This window comes from Melospiza melodia, chromosome 6 (genome assembly GCF_035770615.1).
Source record: "Melospiza melodia melodia isolate bMelMel2 chromosome 6, bMelMel2.pri, whole genome shotgun sequence".
In the NCBI taxonomy this organism is placed as follows: Eukaryota; Metazoa; Chordata; class Aves; order Passeriformes; family Passerellidae; genus Melospiza; species Melospiza melodia.
In genome coordinates this window covers 74,792,932-74,812,295 of record NC_086199.1, presented here as the reverse complement: position 1 = coordinate 74,812,295, position 19,364 = coordinate 74,792,932, and the positions used below count along the sequence as shown (strand labels likewise).

The 19,364-nt window shown below is 48.5% G+C and overlaps 1 protein-coding gene and 1 long non-coding RNA gene across 14 annotated transcripts in view; one reads left to right on the top strand and one right to left on the bottom strand.

Moving 5' to 3' along the window:
• Positions 1 to 19,364, bottom strand: part of SLC8A3 (solute carrier family 8 member A3) — a 113,057-nt gene that overhangs the window by 7,455 nt on the left and 86,238 nt on the right. For 7 of the 13 annotated variants that reach the window (XM_063159218.1, XM_063159217.1, XM_063159225.1 and 4 more), the window contains 2 exons: positions 16,126 to 16,232; positions 5,336 to 5,353 (listed from right to left, as the gene is read on the bottom strand). In XM_063159218.1, coding sequence (XP_063015288.1) covers positions 5,336 to 5,353; positions 16,126 to 16,232 — 125 coding nt within the window. Of the gene's footprint in view, positions 1 to 5,335; positions 5,354 to 14,649; positions 14,754 to 16,125; positions 16,233 to 19,364 lie in introns of those variants that run through there. The other 6 variants (XM_063159223.1, XM_063159226.1, XM_063159230.1 and 3 more) reach the window with 5 other exon arrangements.
• On the top strand, positions 8,219 to 15,155 carry LOC134419663 (uncharacterized). Its single transcript, XR_010028098.1, has 3 exons — positions 8,219 to 8,300; positions 9,294 to 9,381; positions 14,760 to 15,155. It is a non-coding gene; the product is annotated as an uncharacterized LOC134419663 (long non-coding RNA).

The window sequence follows — 19,364 nt, the reverse complement described above, 5'->3', positions numbered from 1 at the left end:
CAAACCACAGGAGACCAGGCACAGGGAGCATGTCCAAACGGGTACCTCATAGAAATGTTAATAGTGGAAGCTTTTGGATAAGAAAGAAAAAAGGTAATTCCTTAATGTCTCATTAAAATTCAGTCAATTTGCGAACGTGCAACAGGAAAGCAAAGCACAGAAACCTGACCTAAACCTAAATTTCAAAGGTGCATTTGAAAACATTTAAGCTGCCATTGTATTTTCACTGAGGCTCCATCCTAATGCAGGAGAAAAACACAAGACTCCCCTGTCAGTACTGTACTGGATCTTGCTCAATGTACTTGTGCCAGTGATCCATAGGTGCTAAATATGAGGCTGCTGATGTTCTCTAAATTAAGGCAGTGGCAGGAAGGACAAATTTAGGAGCCCAGCTGATATTTTTTCTCCAGAACCTATAGTTGTTGTACAGGTAAGGTGGGCTGAGCACCTTCAAAGAGCAATATGAAGCATCTACATGATTCCACCAATTCTGCCCACCTATTGTTTAGGACACACGAGCATCTTGGGGTGGGAATCAGTGCCAACACCACATCCCATCCTAAGCCTGCTCCAGGCCTGTTGGGTCTGCCTGTTTCAATGGGATGCTGAGGGCTGAGTTGAGCCTGTGTGTACTGACCCAACAGCTGAGAAGGAATAAACTCTTGCACAAAACCCAGTGGCAGAGGACAATACCAACACTCTGGCATTTCAGGGAGGCACTTCACCCAGCACAGGGTGCACCAGCCTGCCTACAGAGCCTCAGGAGGTTGCTATCCTCGCTTGCTTCCAACAATCCTTGCAATCCATCAGGCTGCTCACTTGCTGCAAGCGTGGAATACGCTCCCACACAGTCTGGTGTAGGGCTGGGGGCTTGGAGGGCTCCTGAAGGAAGCAGAGGCAGGACATCTGTGATGTATGTCACACATCACCCCGGTATGGCAGCCTGCAAAGAAGACTACCAAGGGCTGAGATAAATAGAACACAAGGTAGGGGGAGCGAGGATGGGGAGGATTGTATATTGGGAGAGAGTTTTAATTTGGAAGGTCAAGTCTGTCAAGGTGAATGCTGCCAAGCTGCAGCTTAATTATTAACTAGCCTGATTTCTGTTTGTATCTGCATCAGTACCTACTTTTCAATGCGGATTGCACCCTGGACTCCCTGCTGTCAACTCCAATTAAGCCTGATAAGGTCTGGCTGTGCCTATCGAGAACAGAGCTTGCCAGGACCTTCTGGGCTGCCTCTACCTCCTCCCTGGGAAGGAGAAGGTGGCCAGAGAGGGGTCCCCTAGACCCTGTCTGCTCTGGCACCTAGGTATGTGCTACCATTGAGCGTTAGGAACCTCTCTGGGCAGCAGGAACACACCCAGGCTGCTGAGGCCAGGCAAGCTGGGGCTGCTGTGCCAGCTGCTGCACCAAGGTACCCTGCTCCTGGTGCCAGGGAGCCAGTGAGGTAGAGAGAATATGCTACAAGCAAGTGAGACAACAGGTGCAGTAAAATCAAAGGCTGGGTGGGAGGAATGAGGATCAAGTACACTTTTGCTTGGGCTGCAGCAGCAGCCACAGCTGATACCCACTAGGTGCTGGACTGTGCAGGAAGCAAGAGGATAAACCACTCCATGCTCTCATTCTGCCTTGTTCAGACCCTTAAAGCTATGACAGACAAGGGGGCTGAGCAGCTCCTGGCTATGGTCCTGCCACTGCTGTGCTCTGCAGCCCTGGGCATGTCCCTGCCATGCTCACTGCCCAGCTTTCACCCCACATCCCTCTCAGTCAGTCTCTCTCAACTTATGTCTGCAGGGCCATCCCAGGACGTGAGCTGCAGTGATCTGCAAAGCATTTCAGACTTGCACATGACAGGCCAATTCTTGGGGTCAAAATACTGTAAGCATATCCCCATCTCATTGTATTTCTTCCAGGGAAAAGGGAGCACTGAGCTATGATCCCATATCATGCACTGCTTGCCCACTCAACCTCCTTCAGAGTTGGGAGGGAATCAAACAGGAACTAGACATTGCCTGTGGCCTCCTGGCCACATTATAAATCAAAGTTTGACAAAGTCCATTTCTATGGTGTAATCTGCCCACTGCATCTTTTGAGCTGAAGCAGGCAATGGGAAGGCCCTGTAACACCATCAGAGAGGTAGATACCCATCACCAAGGCAATGCTGCAAAACTACCAAACCATGGTCAAGTTTGGGTTCCCTGATGCTTGCTGAATAAATTGGACTAAAACCAGCAATGTATTCATGAAAGATTGCTTTGAAGGCCATTTCACACTCTTCAAGCTATCTTGTCTCCATCCATTTCTGGAGTGGGCATGTATCTGCATGAAGGTCACCCCTTTTGGACACTAGGCTGCTAAGAAAAAATTAAAACAAATAAAATGGGATCTTTTTTGTTGTGGCTTAATAAGATATAACCCTGGCTAAACCAGAGTAAATAGAGAGCATGAATGAGTTCCTCTCTCCAGTGCACTGTCAAGCTGTCAGTCACAAGTGGAGAAGACTTCTGGCTAAAAGACACTCTGGCTTTGGAGATTAGCATATGGATATGCCCTTTACAGAAGCACATGTCCACATACAAGCACTGGCAGCCCAGGCTGCCTTCTAAAATGTAAGGAATCTGCTGACTTAGCCCTGAAAGCTATTCTTGAGACATGATACATCCCATGTACATGCCCAGCATTCCTTAATGGTAACTGGGAAATGATGCACATTCATGAGGCGCAGGGCTGGGAACTGAGCATTATTCCACTCCTGGCTCTGCCTTGAGATTGCTGCTGACATGACCATCCCTGACTGGCCAGACAACCGGCATCTCTGCTCCTCAGTCTTGCCCACTGCTAAGTGGACATGGGAGTTTTGATGCATAAATAAATATATTTAGACATATTTTCTTGGAACTGGATGAGTATATAGAAATAATGATATAGAACTATATACCATAAAGATAATTCCATAGCCCTTTAAAGATCTAGATCTTTAGAGCCCAAGAACTTTCAAGCAAAGGCTGTGCCCAAGCTTTCAGTGACTTTTGCAAAGGCTCTTCTACTGCTGGCAAAGGCAGGGACAACTGGAGTACCTTTGCACTTCGGTATCAAGTATTTCCCTGTATAAACAATATACAGAGAGATCACTGCCAGTGTCAAAAGAGAAGGTTAAGAAACCCCCAGACTCTCAAGTCTCTCCACAGCTATGCCACGCTACTCTGAAGCCTCAACAGTTGGTGTTGGACACATGACCAAGTGCTGCACGGACTTGCAAGTCAGGCTCAGAGAGAGAAGAAATTTGGAAGAAATAAATGCTGAGCAGAACCAGTGCCCTGCCCAATTACTTCACCTTGTGTAAAATTCACATCCCTGTTTTCCTTGGGAGAGCCCTGCCAGGCCGGGGGGGCCAAAGGCAGGATCCCTCATTTCTTCCCAGGTAAGGGCTCTTGGGACAAGAGAGGCATTGTCATTGGGCTCATCCATCAGGGTACCCACACTTTCTGTGAAGAGAAGGGATCACCCTTGTGAGCAGGGGCTGCGAGCTGCTGGCCCTGCAGGGGCTGCCAAAGGGGTGCCATGGGAAGAGGAATGCCCCAGGGCTGCAGAGGAGAGCCAGGGCACCCAGCAGTCCAGGGACACATCCCCAGGAATGGGAATGCTGCCCAGGAAGAGCTGTGCAAGCTGCTCCAGGAGGCAAGGGACGAGGTGTGGGACGGACAGATTCCACTGGAACATTCAATAATGCAGTTTTTAAACAAAGATTCCCGTGCGCCAGCGTAACCTAAATCTAACATGACATGGACTAAACGAGGACGTCGCTTCTCTCCCCACTGATTAGCCCTGATTGCTGCTGAGTGACACTCCAGCACGTGCCTGCTTGCTGGCCTGCTGCTGGATTGAAGCACGTGTGGGGGCCAAGCACCACGAGCCAAACACGTCACATGCACAGAGAGCACCCTGAGGCAGCTCGGCAAGGGGGGCACCCCAGGGACCCCTCGGCAGACAGAGAGGAGGCTCTCCCTTACAAAAAGTAACTTTTCATAGCTGGTGACCAAGTTCTCCAGTAACAGCTGCCAAAAGCAATCAGGCTGGATCAAAACGGAGGGAGGAAAGTTATGTTATTTTAACAGGAATTATTTGGTTCCCAGGGTTCTGATCAAATTGGGCAGCTACTGAATTAAAGCAATGAAATTACTGGGAAGGAGGCTGCGCTCAACTTATTTCCAGTCCTCCCCGATCTGAAGAGGTAACAAAGGAAACTGTCCAAACCATTCCAAGGAGTTTTCCATAAGCACCCTTAGCTGGTATTTGGGGAACTGGGGATTTCTGCCTGCCACTAGCAATTTTCCAATTAGTCCAATAGAGGGCTCAGGACATCCCCTGTGCAGCAGATTTGGCATCCTCCGAAAAGGGGCCAGACTGAAGCCTGCGTGGCAGATGCTGCTCCTTGGATTTGCAGCACAGCTCAGGCATCATGAATGCTTTGGTTTTCAGGCCTGCTGGCAAGCCTGTGGGATTTCAAGCTCCTCTCTTCACCCTCCAAGCCCACCCTTATCCTTCAAGAAGTGCTTCTTTAGTGGAAACTGAACAGTAATCACATCTGGAATTGAAGGAATAACCACAATACAGGAGGCATACGCTGCACCACAGTGGGATAAAGACAGACCAGTGTAATGGGGATTTCAGGCAAGGAAAAGGGGCTCTGTATTAATACACATGAAATCCTGACACAGGGACGGGAGATGCAGAGTGCAGAACCAGAGCTGAGGGTGAGGAGGAAAATGGTGCTGATCATATCCTGGTAGTGCTGCTCTGGTGCTGGGCACACCCTGGGGAAGCCCCTAGGATGGGAGGTGGAGAGCACAGGGGTGAAGGGACTGAGGGGTGACATGTGGCTCTCCATGGGAAGGGGACACCTGCACAACCTTGTACCCTTACCCACCCCAGGCAACACTGTCCCACACTGCAGAAATGCCACCTCCCTGCACAAATCCCTGTCTTCCCCTGTGCATCAGCACAACCCAAGCACCAGAGCTGCCTAAAGAGAGTCTCGAGTCACAGCTTCAGACCAGGTATAGCTGCCTGTGTTGCTTTGCAACTCTGTCTGGATCATTTCCCCCAAACTGCCAGGAAAAATCTGGAATATGGGAAATGCTCTTAGATGTCAGTCAATCAATCAATCAATCAATCACTATTATTTTCTTAATTGTACTGCTTTTAACTAGACTAGACACAAACATCACGAGCTGAGGTTGTCTACAACACAGCAAACACAAGCAGGGAAGCTCTGACCAAAAGGGACAAAAAGAGAGCCAGAGCAGCCAGAGGAAAGGAGAAAAAGCACTTACCTTGTGTGAGCAGTAGGGCTGTGGTGAAAGAACATGAGAAAGACAGAGAGAGAAAAGAAAAAGAGGGAAGAAGTTATTATCCACCGGGAAAAAGCAGTTTTGCAGATGAAGGCTGTCAGTGAGCAATGGACATGGTGCAAGGCAGCGTGCGAGCTCACCAGGGCTGCATGTTGGGCACAGGCTGGGGAGCAGACACCACAGCAGCAGGATGGAGAGGAAACTGGGGTGCTCCAGCGAGCACCACGGCACTGGCTCCCCAAAGTCACCCCTTCCCCCCAACAAAGGCAAAGGGATGGGATGCAGCAGGGGAAGTGGCAAGGAAGGAAAGGGAAAGGGGGGAAGGAGGGCAGCTCCACTTGCCACTGGGGCCTGACACAAGCCAAACTGAGCCAAAGGCGTGGGAGGTGCCCCTGCCTAAGCTGGGTATGTGTGGTTGTGGCAGGGCTTGGCACAACTGAGGAGCCCCAATAAACCTGTAGGTACTGAGAAGAGAAGGTGATGGGCAGCTCATTGAGAAGAGCAGCATCAGAGAGAGGCATTGATTAAACAGATGGCCTCCAATGTCAAAAGGGGCAGGGGTAACACAGCCATGCATCATCCCTCAGGATGCTGCCCTGGATCACCTACACCTATCCCACACCCCACAGGTACCACTTTCAGAGGCTCAGGGTACCTAGAGGAGCTTAGCCACACGTAGAGCATCACTGTTTGTGTCCTCCTGGATCTCTTTGTTCCAAATTGCTGATCTGCCTGACAGTGCTGCATGGACACGGACCATGCAACACCACCATAGTGGGATGCGACTGCCTGTCATGAAATGTGACTTCATGGTCTCAGGAAATGTGACTGCATGGTCCTCTGAGATTTGAGGTGGGAGGAAAAGAGGAGAAAGGAGAGAAGGTCCTTGCAAGGGATGACCTTACCCTGGCTCTCCATAAAGACACAGTCCAGCCCCTTTGGAAGTGACCCCCTGACCCTCTCCTCTCTTGATTTCTCCACTCCCCAGAGCTGTCACAAAGAAACATCTGGCTGGATCCCTCTGAAGTATAACCCACAGACAGCCACAGCTTACATCCAGGTATCAAACCAGCTGCAGCTGAATCCATATAGCTAAAAATCTCAAACACTCTTTGAGAGGGGTCAAGCACCAAGTCTGTGCCATAGCTTTAACTTCTACTTGTTTTTCAAACAGCAAACCAATCCCCGAAGACTTGGTTGCATGTGATGACAGTATTGTAATTACTAACACTTATTATCAGGCACTTTTAGTCTCAGAAGCTTAAAACTCTGTGAAGAGTCAGTGTTTAACAGCCCTATTTGACAGATGGTGAAGCAAGCAAAAAGAAGCTAAAGGGAACATTTTGCAAACTCAGAAGTGGGCTGGAGTCCAAAAGTGCTAATTTTCCCAGCCTCGCCGGTTCGGACTTCTGAAAAGCAGGCACTTTTATATAGATGCACCCAATTGTATCTGTGCCATTTGAAAGTGATTTCCTAAGCAATTTATCAAAGGTCGCACAGCACATCCATGGCAGAGCCAGGGAAACTAATCCTGAGTCCTGACACCCAGTAACTTCCTTGCTCTGTCGAGCAGCAACCATGGGCACAGCTTTCCCAACAGAGAAATTGGAGAGTCTGCAGAGAGACACTGACCCAGCCAAGATCTCCATCCACTGATCCGTCTCCTCAGCTGGAAGGACTGTGGGCAACCCAAGAGATCTCCCTTGTCCATGTGGGCAGGTAGAGGCACAGTGAAAGGTGAAATGAAGAGGCTCCTTGCTGAGCAACCCTTCCGTTTCAGGGTCAATTCCTTTTGAGAGTCAAAAACTTTGGGGAAACTGTTCGTGAGTACGTTCTGCATTAGGTCCCACTGAGCCACAAGATGCAAAGGGATGTTTGCTCTGCCTGCACCTCCTGACCTCTCCTTGAAGTCTCCAACAGGGTCACCAGTACCCCTGGTAGCATGACTCTGGAGATTCCTTATAGCTCTGTCCTGCTGCAGTTCACGCTGTCATGGGACCTTCTTACTGTTCCATGGTCTTCTGGCTCTCCAGACAATGTATAGAAATTTAATTTGCCTTTTGCAATTACAAGCATTAGTACAATGGGTCAGTGTGGTGTTCAAATGTAATATAATGAAATATTACTGGGACCCTAAGCTACTGTGGCTATTAAAAAAACCATTGGTTCCTCATGTTTGTTAAAACTGTTATTATACTGCTCTGGGATTTGAGTTTATTTTTTTCCCCATTTCCTTGTGAGCCTGAAAAAGAACAATTTTTCTCCCTTTCACTTATGATATAATACATGAATATTTGAAGAAGCCTATAAAGCTATGAATGAAACATCAAGAATACAGTATGCAGAAAGCCAAGGGATTCTTCTGTCTTTATATTTCTGAGTGAATGCTGTGCATGCAAGCAAGAAAATGATTTCACGGACTAAAGCTTTCTTCCTGCACACACATCTGCTAATGTGCCCTTAGCCCTGACCTGTAATGTTTCCTGACAGCCCATCTGGGGATGCTGTACCTGTACCAGCTTCACTGATGGCCTCCGTGCTGCTCCCATCCCACAAGCCTCCCTCCACTCTCCCCAGCCTGGGCTGCATCCCTCCAGCCCTCCCCAGGGCACCTCTCCCTCCGCTGCACTGCTGCTCTGCACATCACGCTCCTTACGGGGCCAAGCCAGGCCACCTCACTGCTCCTGGCATTTCAGGTAGTCTCAGAGGCTTAACATGTGTACTCTTACGGGCAACTGCTAAAATTAGCTCCGCAGCCAACTCCAAAATAGCAGTCCCAAGTATCCCTTACCTAACCCTTGCATGATGTGCTGTGGACAAACACGTGTGCCTGCAGATAAGGGGGCTGTGACGCTGACTCACCCAGGAGGACCCACAGCCTTTAGCTGTGGATCCCTGCTCCTCCTTCACTGGGGTTTCTCTTCCCTGAAGGCTTGGCTTTGACTAGGTGAAGTCAAAATTGCATGCATGAACTCTGCTTCCCTTGCCACCCCTGAAAATGGACAATTTTAACCTGAATTTTAACAAGCTGCTAAAAATCTGTGTACTAATAACCCATTTATTCTGCATGTTTTTGGCATACTTTAAGGTCAAATTCTGCTGTGACATGCATGTTGGTGTGGGTTACAGATCAGGAATTTCATCTCCTCCTGTGTTAACTCCAAAAAGCTTATAGCAAGAGGAACCAGGCTTGGGACTGAAGCAGACCAGCAGTCCAGCAATCCTGTGTTTACAGCAACCTGATGTGCCGAATGTGTGTCCCAGCCCTTTTCTAAACACTTTTCTCTGCTGTTTACTTCACTGAGAGATTTGACTATGCTGCATGCTTTATTCTGGACTCATTCTTCATTAACATAAATCTTTTCAAATCAGTATCCCTAAAGACTCAGAGAAGCCACTGTGTAGATAAGAGGATCCTTGTTAAAGGCCTGGGATTTAGGGAGGGAGTTGCAATGAGAGAGAGGAGGATGAATTTTGAGGAAATTCTCAGTCCCACAGCAGGGCAGCCAGAGGATGCCACAGGCAAAGAGAACACACTGCCTCCACCCCCTGCACACTCAAAGGTGGCCAAGAAGTGCCCATGTGAAACACAGGCTTCCTTCCCAAGGAGATAATGGTCCCCCATCTCCCAGATGTAACTGTCCGCAGGCTCTGCCTCCAGATTTGCTCACTGAAGTGAGTAAAATGTTTCCCTAACAGATTGGGAAGAGACCTAACATGGGGTTTTTTACAGGCAAAACAAGGCAGAGATTTTGCAGCATTAGCCTGAATGCTATTATTATTGAAGTCAATAGCAAAGCTCTTGCAGACTCCAAGAAACTCCTCTCCATCAGGAGAATCAGCAGCATTCAGCCTAATCACAGAGCTGTGAGCAAATTATTAAACCTTGAGGGAACGAGGTAACAACAATCTAACATTTTTTTGCTACTCTCATCAGCAGCTGATGGAGTTCATGAAGGAGTTTCTTAGCATCTGTTCACACTTCAGAAAACTGCAGCACACGTATCAATACAGCTTACCTTAAACAGGTATGGATCTTTGTAACAAGTCAAATAATTTCATCAATATTTTGATATAGATAACTTGATGGATCAATCCAATCTGGGAATCCTTCCTTCTTTGCAATTCAATCCTTTCTCTGTGACTCCCAGTCACATCCTCCCTCTGGGCACAAAGCTTCCCCATCAGAGGTGCTGCCACTTGATTAGAAGGAGATGTGCTATGAGATTTGTCTGCACCAGTTGATTCTGTGCTGGGAGGGCTGAGAAGACAAAATCCTCCCAAGCCAGGGCATGCCACCCAGCTGATAACAGTGTTTGCCAGCCATCTGCACAGCCATTTCTAGCAAAGTCATATCTTGTGGGAGACATGCTTTCTGAAGCAAAACTTCACATGAAGGTTGTCAGTCCCTTTCACAAAACATAACCCTCAGAGTCAGCCTTCAGGTATCAGCCCTGAGGTTGAATCTTCCACCACTGTGCCATGAATTCTCACAAGCTGATTCCCAGTAATCCTCATGTAACATATTTTTCCAAATGCCATTTGCACCATTATCTGCAATCAAGTGAAATCTTCCAAACTAGCCTCACTTGCCATTCAGGCTGCATCAACACTAAGATTAGCCACAATTTAAGCAGATGAGCAACTTCATCGAGGGAATGCAAAGCAAGTTCTTCCCCTGTAATCCAGGGTTGAGGAAAAACTGTAAAAGCTGATGTGTGAAGAAAGTATTACGCCAAAATCTTGCTGGCACAGCAGCAAAATCTGCATTCTGAGTTGTGAGCTGACACGATAGCAGAGATGCTATGAGAGCAAGAGTCAAACCAACAGACAGCATCTCTTCATAGAGGAAGACACATTTCCCTGCAGGAACCCTTTAAAAAGGTGCTGACAAAAGGATGCCCAGAAATATGGTGCAGGGAAGTTTCAAAACCCTTCAGCACTCAGTAAACAGGGATTCAGGTTACATGACTTTGCATATGGAGGAAAGGTGAGATAAGAAGGATTTGAAGATTAATTTCTTAGAAATGGAAAGGACAAAAAAAGTCAGGAAACCTGGAAAATGGCCAGGAGGATAGAGAAAAGCAACATTTACCATCCTGGCCAAGCAAAGAATATGAGTCTCTCTCTTTGATTTCTTTTTACTCATTCACTTAGATGCAACAAGCTTGCAGCAAGCACCATCTCTGCCAGTGCTCTGTGCATCTGATATGCCACTACTGAGTCAGCACTGGTCGTCACCACAGGCCAGTCTGGCAAGATACCAATCTCAGATCTGTTCTTATCTCTTTGAATTATTAGAGCACATCAACAAAAAGAGCTGCTATAGTAAATCTACTTGATGTGATTTGTTTGGATGATCAGAAAGACTTTGAAAAACTCCAGCTGCAGAAAGTGATTGATGAAAAAGAACAGATGACCTGTGAGACAAAGTAGATGTAGCATTTATGTAGCAGAAGTAAGTGGTCAGCTCTCCTTACAGCAAGGGTTAACAGCTGAGTGTCCCAAGGCTCAAAGCAGCATGACTCATGTAACGGGATGAACAGTGAGGAGCAGCATCTGCAGATGATGCAAAATGTTCCAGTTCAAAGGCTGTATCAGTGGCTGGTCTGCATTCTGCAAGCCCTGGTCAACCTGAAGACAGGCATTTGTGTTTGCATCACCACAGGAACACTTCTATGTAGAGATGATTTTTCCTCCAGTAAGGTGCTAGCAGATGCAGAGAGCAAGAGCAATAGGATGAATGTCATGCTGAGTTCTGGCCCTCACAGAGACTATCCTGGAGACCCCTGTGGCCCACAGCTCTGATCAGGGCCAAGAAGAAGTTCCCTTGACTGGAGGTGACTGCTTTGTATTTGCAGGTGTACAGGACAGCACAGACAGTAATGCAAATCAACCGTGTGGTAGTAAGCTCTGCTCCCACCTGCCATCCTCCTCCACTGCATGGCTGTCAGGAGCCACTGCCACCAGAGCCTGCAGCAGTGTGGGTATCCTCAGGGACAGCACACTGGGTCTGAATAGCACCAGGCTCTGGACCAAGTTCTGCATCCCAAAATAAACCACTCAAACTCTGCCCCAGGCTGCTTTGAAAAGCACATACTACTTCTGCCTGTCATCAGCTCTGCCATCACTTCAGGGAACATTTCACCCCTGATTTCATCACTGCCACCTTGTTTGTATCCCTGAGGTAAGCTTGGAGCTGCCCTCTGCCTGGAGAAGTCCTGGGCTGGCTGCAGGCCCTCAGCACAAAGCTGTGGTAGTGCAGGCACAACTAGCTGTCTCTGCGTGACCTGGACTGCAGATTACTTCCAAACACGACTGCCATTCATCTGGGGTGCCCAACACCACCCTGCTTTCAGAGGAGCCAGGAGAGGTTTTGAAATGCTGCAAATAGCTGAGAGCATCAATCCTCCTACATCACCGAGGCACAGGTTCAGTGTGACAGAGCTAAGTGCGGAGTAACAACAAAATAAGGACACACTGTCAAAAACACCACATCTTTTGCAGCACTGGGAACAAATGCATGAGTAGCCAAAACCCAGGGAGACTCTACCTCAAAAGCTACCGGGCCTGGGTCCCCAAGGAGAGGCAACAGCTGTGCTTTGCACTTGCTGTGTGAGTCACGTGGGGGTACATCCATCACCACAACAAAACCCAGCAGAGCCCCCGCCAGGGGCCTGTGGTGTGGGATGTTCCCCGTCTGTGGGCACAGGGCAATGGCAGCACCCACACGATGCCAGCAGGAAGGCGTGTGCTGGAGCCAGCACGAGCACCCCCTCCCAGCGCGGCACGGTGCCCCAGCACGTGCGAGCCCGAGCGCGGCCCCGGCTGCCTCCTCTCCGCCGGGAGCCAGCTGGTCATGCATGAATTCTGTGAAGCTGCTGGCCACAGCATCTGCTCTGGATCACTCACAATGCTCTCTATGGGGAAGCCTCTCGTAGCTCCTTATTCCTCATGCCAGGCGCAAGGTAGGCTCATCGGAGGTGCCGCAAAGCGCACAAAGATCCCCGGTACAGAGCTGGGGATCTTTCCAGATGCCCTGGATTTAGTGTAGCGACTGTGCCACCTTGTGCCAGCAACATTTACAAATGCAGTTTAATCTCCTGCCTCTCATATTTTAAAACCATGGTGCTCTCACTCTCTGACTTTTCTCTAATGAGGCCAGCTGGGGCCCTGCATCTCCTCCCTGGCATGGTCCTTTACTTCCTCCAGGCAAAAGAGGGTCTGTCCAAGGGTGTGCCCTCACCTCCTGGCCTGCAGGCTCTGCGCTGCACATCAATTTAGTCCAGCTCTGACCTCTTCTCTGCCTCTTGCAAATCAGACAATCACACTGACTAGAGCTGATAGAGATGTAAATAAGAGATATATGATACATCAAACTGGCTCAGTAGTCCTAGCAACAATGAGGACATTTTACAACTGGTCCACTTCTGGGGCCACTTGCGTTCTTTCCAAACACTTGTTCTTATTCAACCAGGTGCAATGCGACCTGTGTAGGAAAAAGAAATATGGGACTTCATAAAAACAGCCCATTTATGACTCTGTAGTCTGATTCTGCTCATTGTTTAGAAAAGGCTGCAGGATTAATGGAGAACAGATAGCTGAGGAAAAAATTAATTGTGTTGCTCCAAGCTACCAAGCAGGAGAAAGCCAGGGGCCTGTGATTTTCCTCCTGGACCTGCTGAGATGGAGGTGGGAGACCCATGGATAGGAAGACATCTCCACACATGTGGAGAGGAGACCGCAGTGTGATTCTAGGACTGAAGACTGATCCAGGATTTGGCCTTCACAATGCCCAAGAAGAAATCTGAGCATACTGTGGGTGTAGAGAACAGACAGCTACATGGAAGCTGTGGCATTATATAGTTCTTTTATATGACAGAAAAAAGTAGTAAAATAACTAGTGGCTACAAGCTGATGCCAGACAACTCCTACCTAGAAGCCATGTTCACATCTTTACCCTGGCAGGCAACTGATTGCTGGGACATACTCCCACGGGATATGGCAAGGTTGATCACTGCTTCTGCTCAAGGGCAGTTGGACTTCAGAGAAAACTGAGGGCTTGTGCTTGACAAAGTGAAACCTGATATCCCTCATTGCCTGTGGGCTGCAGGAGGCAGTCTAACAGTATTAAAATATGGGTTTACATTTCACAAGTCCATGGATGCTCTATGATACTGAAACGCTAATGTAACCTGTGTCTATCCTGAACATCCTATGGAGCAGTCTATGGGCGCCTGGACTGGCCAGAGGGCAGCTGCTGTGCTGATGAGGTAAGAAACAGAAGACATTTCAGCAAGGGAGAGCTGGGCTGTGCAGTGCATGGGCAGCAGCCAGGTGTCCCACCACCAACAGCAGCAGCTGAGAGCAGAAATAAGCCTGTGAGCACACACATTTGGCTCTACACTGTAACAGGCATCCAGAAGGATTTGAATTCCTTTATGTAAAGTGCCGCTGTTTAAATCTTGGCCCTTCTAGGCCACCCCAAAGCTAGTGAAGCCAGTGGCAAGACTCAGTGAGAAAGGAGTCAAACACATATAGGACAAGAACAAAGGGAGATGTAGGCAAGACACAGCTGTAAATCTGGGTTTATTCCAGCAATGAATCCCAGCCTCCTGGGAGATCCTGGGTCTCACTTCAGATGAAGCAGGACCTCAGTAGAGCTTCACACCCTTCACCCTCACAGACTGTGATGGTTTGTGAAACATTTAAAGGGGTTTTCAAATGAAAAACATGAAGAACCATTTCAAAAAAAAGTTAAGCCAAGTTACTTCACACCTTCTCTCTTCTCCTATGGACTTTTCATCACACTTCATAGGGACCCAAGAGCACCAAAGCAGTGCCACTGGAGGCAACAACAGAGGGAAGGACGGGGGAGTACAGGAGGAGTTGAAGGGGGCAGCCATGCATTACACCCTTCTCTTGCCTTTTGCATTCCCCAAGGTCCTGGCAAAGAAGCAGGAGCAGGGAGAACAGCAAAGGTGTGCTCAGAACAAAAAACAGATCAAGACAAGGAAACCCAATCAAAATAACACAGCCTCTGAGACTCAAGCATTGCACAAAAGGAGGATCAGAAGTAAGCTAGGCTCTTAAAGGCACAGAGATGACACTGAAACAGAGTAAGAGCAGAATACAGGAGGGCAAAGAGTAAAAGTCGATCCCTCTACAGGAGGAGGAGAAAAGGAGGAAGGGTAAGGAGGAGAAAGAAGGTTACATTTTCTGGATTTGGGGTTTGGATACTTGATTCTGATTTTTTTTCTTTTTTTTGCATTTTTTTTTCATAAAGGATCTCACACCTGATATTCCTCGTTCCATCCATTGCGGTTCACCAAGGGCAATGAAGAAATTCTCCTGCCTTTCGTATTCCTCCTCATCTACTATCTTAACCCTTATGGTCTTCCTGTAGGGACAACAAGAGAGACAACCGTGTACAGCGGGTCAGCTGGCTGGAGCGCGGCGGCGGCGGCAGCGGGGGCTCCTGGCACGCACCCGTCCCGCCGGGGCGGCGTGCGCTGGCCTGCCTTCATCACAGCATCCTCGCAGCGGCTCCTTGCGAGCGGGCTGTCAGGGGCAGGGGGGGCTGGCAAGGGAGTGAGGAGGCAGGGAAAAGTGGAAGGAGGACCTTGCCGATGGTTAGTGGAAGGTGGCATCTGCAGCGCATTTTTTTTTTTTTCAGTGTCAGATGGTAATGGAAAGGGTGTAAGTTGCCTGAAAAGCATCAGGGACCACCACCCTGAGCTACCCACTGCATTTTAGCTGGAAGACCAATTTCTTCTTACCATTAATAATAAATACAGTAATAATACCCTCATGATTAATAATAAGTCTGCAAAGACTCTGGGCCGGGAACCTGAGGAGAAGAGAGAGACACATTCCCCAGTGTGGTGAGGCAGGTCTCTGCCAGTGGCTACAGCTCCACCAGCTGCTAAGGAGGCTGATGGTTCTAACTCCCATTTTGAAAATGGCACATCTTACTGCTTTCTCTTCTTGATAGTATCTACCCATCCTCCTGTCCTGTTCCTCAAATGAGGATGCAGCCTTCCCAGGGGATGGACAGCTTTGCTCACAGGAGACACAACGGGACAATGCCTCCAAGGCTCAAAAACAAATGCCCTGGGCACTGGAGCAGGTCTAGCCTCTTTCCCTTGAGGCCAGCTTATCTGGCCCCCTCCACTACCCCTGCAATGTACACAGCTGCTGTGAGACCCCAGGCAAAGCAAAGCAGGCCCTGGCTCTTCCTTGCCCTCAGCTCCTGCTCCCAGAGTTGCTCTGTGACAACCAGACCAGGGGTTGCACAGCCTTTGCCCACTGCTTCTCAGAAGTCACAGAGCTGCTTCTCTGCCAGGCCTCAATTCCTGTGTTTTTCTAACAGGGTCTGACTGGAACAACCCACAGGACCAGGGCTGGGGAATGATCTCCTGAGATGCTGGATGTGTTTCTAGCCAACATCTTCCCACTGACATTACAAAATTTTCTTGGGCCCTCCAGTGGGGGTGGCAGAAGGTTCCTCTCAAGTCACCACAGAAATATGGATGAGCAGGACTGCTCTCCATCCTTCTCTCTCTCCTCCCCTTGCCACTTTGCCTCTCAGCAGCCCCAGCACCACTCCCCATGCCACCCCATGGGTACCATGTGACACAGTGTGCGTGCACAGCAGTGTTTAGGGCAGAGCAGTCAGAGACAGAGAGACATCAGAGGAAGAGAAGAGGAGGAAGGAGATGGAAGAGAGGAGGAAAGAACGTTAATGTTAGTCTGCAGGGCCAGTACTACACCTTTCTGTAAACTCATATCCACCATGCGGGGGCTCATCAGCTCAATGAAGAAATTCTTGGTTTTTTCATACTCCTCATCATCAATTACCTTGATGTGAACTGTTTTGCTGTGGATGGAAAAATAATAAGGGTCATAAAGGGGAGAGGGGAACAGAGAAGCAAAAGTCAAGGAAGGACAGAGTTAAATGGGTACATTAGAGAGTCAAAGTTTTCTCACCCACTGAACAAACTCAACGTGGCCCTTTGAGAAAGGCTAAAGCCCCCCTTCTGCAAGCAACACAGGCCAATTTTCTGTTTAACCCAAAGGCAGAATGGTAGGCTAAACTATAAAGTGAAGTTAAACAAAAACAATCCCCCAGCAAACTGACTCAGGGCTCAGCCTGTGGGCAGTGAGGTCGGATGGCCAGCAGAGAAGCAGGCTTCCCTCACCCTGTCACCCCTGTGCGCACACACACAAACACACACACAAACACACACACCCTGCTGGCACCCTGCTGCTGCCTCAGCTTCACTGGCCTGCTCTGAGAAGCGCTAGCTGCTGGAGCTGCTGAGCAGCTGGGCAGCAGATCCCATGTTTCTCCTTTAGAAAATTTCTTGCAAGTTCTTGTACCATTTTGTAGGAAGAGAAGAGCTCACTCTGTCATGGCTTCCTTCACAGCAAATACATGCCTTATGCAGAGTACTGTCCCACAACTTTCACACCCAAAGAGAACAAGAAAAACAGCTCAAAGACTGCCAAGCCACTGCCTCCTTACAGACAGGCTGCACTGACTGCTGCGAGCTCAAAACGACCCCTGCACTCCCCTTATTCTGCCAGTGGCTGCAAACGTTCGTGCAGTCACATCCCTCACGTGTGACTGAAGACATCGATGCTTTCATTCCAAGCTGGCATAAGCCCCTCTTAATTACAACACTGTTTGCACATGTAACTCCTCTGAATGGGTACCTACTTGCCATCTTGGGGCTCCTGGAACCCTACCCCAAGCTGGAACTGCATTTTTTAAACCAGAAGTCAGTTCCACATAAAAAGTATTTTCCTTACCTCAAAACAATTGCCCTCCTGCAAGTGAAAGATCCCACTGCTCTGGTCCCACACATGGCCCTGACACTACAAGCTCCTCCTCTTCTTCCTGCCCATCCTTAGCAATCAGATCAGGCCCAGGTGCATGTTGTGCACAATCAGTATTGACTGGCAATGGGAAGGAAGAAAAAAGCAGGACTGGCAATCACAATCACTGGCAATCTGGACAGATGTGACCAAATTCACATCTCTGTGTGCCTCAGACTGTAGCCTTTGCAATTAAATCCTGTATCTCTGATCTCACAGTGCCTCAGAGAACAAGCAGTCCAGCCCTGCACCCTGGGGGTGCTGTGACCCCCACCCTGGGGATGCTGCCACAGCCATCAGCCTCTGGAAAATCATCACTTCAGCACAGAACAGGAGAATCTTCACTGCAGCTTGCATTCCTACTGATATCAATAATGACCACAAAATTATTTGGTCATCCTACAATTTGACCCTCAAGTCAATTCCTCCTGCACTCCAGCTGTGGAAATCCTGTTCCCTGTGCTGACTCTGGTCTTGATCTTGGTCCCAACCCTTCTCTTTCAAATGATGGCACAGGGGTGGGAGCAGAATTTGGATAATGTCAGCCTATCCATCAGTGCAGGAATATGCATGAAAAATCTCCTCCAATTCTTCTTTTTGAGCTAAATCAGCTTTATTTTTGCCAGTGCTTGCTCTACCCATACCCTGCACCAATGCCAGCAAGCCTCCTTTCCCTTCTCTAGGCTCCTTCAATCTCTGCTAATCCAGCCTGAAAGATTTTAAAAGGTATTTCTCTGGTGTAAATGTTGCTGCTCTGCCAAGACTTCATCATGATGTTTTTTTGTTTCATTTTTGTTGGAGATGTTGAATTTGGCTTTTGAACCAGATTTTATCTGGGCCCCTGATACTTTGCAAAGCTTGTTCAATTTGCTGAGTTAAACCTACAGCTGATTCATAGCTCTGATCTTTTCCTTGCTCATTACTACAAAACAGAAGGTGGGATTTTCCAAAGCAGTCAGTGCTTCCTGGACGTGGGTTGCTTTTAATAATCCCTTTCATAAGTACCATTGCTTATGGTTTTTCTATTCTAGGAGCTTTGAAATAATCAGTATTGCTTGTCTGCAAAAATTTGGAAAAAAACACCACAGACCCTGTTTCCTGGGGTCAGTTTATGTACTGCAACAAAGCTATTCTAAGGCTTTGTACAGTTAATATTCTACATGCAAACCCTTCCTTCCTTCCTTCCTTCCTTCCTTCCTTCCTTCCTTCCTTCCTTCCTTCCTTCCTTCCTTCCTTCCTTCCTTCCTTCCTTCCTTCCTTCCTTCCTTCCTTCCTTCCTTCCTTCCTTCCTTCCTTCCTTCCTTCCTTCCTTCCTTCCTTCCTTCCTTCCTTCCTTCCTTCCTTCCTTCCTTCCTTCCTTCCTTCCTTCCTTCCTTCCTTCCTTCCTTCCTTCCTTCCTTCCTTCCTTCCTTCCTTCCTTCCTTCCTTCCTTCCTTCCTTCCTTCCTTCCTTCCTTCCTTCCTTCCTTCCTTCCTTCCTTCTAGTTCCACAGTGCTGACACTTCCTTAGAATAGCCTTTGTTTTAATGTTAAAAAAAATACAGTTATAAAGAAAGAGAAAGAAGGGTTGCTGGGGATCCCTAGAAGCTAGCATGGCAAAGTGCTGGCTTTGCAAAAGCAGGTCCCCTTAAGTCTGGAACACAAACCTTCTAGGCTCCAAAACCAACTCAGCTCTGCTGCAAACTGGACCACTACCACACACTCAAGCATCAGGTGGCTTTTCCAAAAAGAGAGTCTGAATTTGGTTACCAAGCCAGTAACTTCCTGGTTTCCTCCTTTGTTACAAGCTTTTAAGGAGAAAAGAACCTTTTACCCAGCTCTGAAACAACAGGTGAAGGACAGATCAAAGCAACAGGCCAAAGCCACAGGTGCCCTGCATGGACACAGGCTGAGCCTTGCACCCCCTCTCCCCATCTGACTGAATCCCAAAGGAGGTGGTGCCCGACCTCTCCAGCTTTGCTGAGAGGTGCTGAGTGCTCAGAAGGTCCTCCACCCCACGAAAGCCTTGGGGATACAGCAGGAGCCTGGAGGTGATGCTTGGGGCCAGGTGTGGTGGGATGAGGGTGATGGGAGCCAAACTGCAGCCACTGCCAGCTCTTGCTCCGGAGTCAGGGTGTTGACAGACCTCCCCG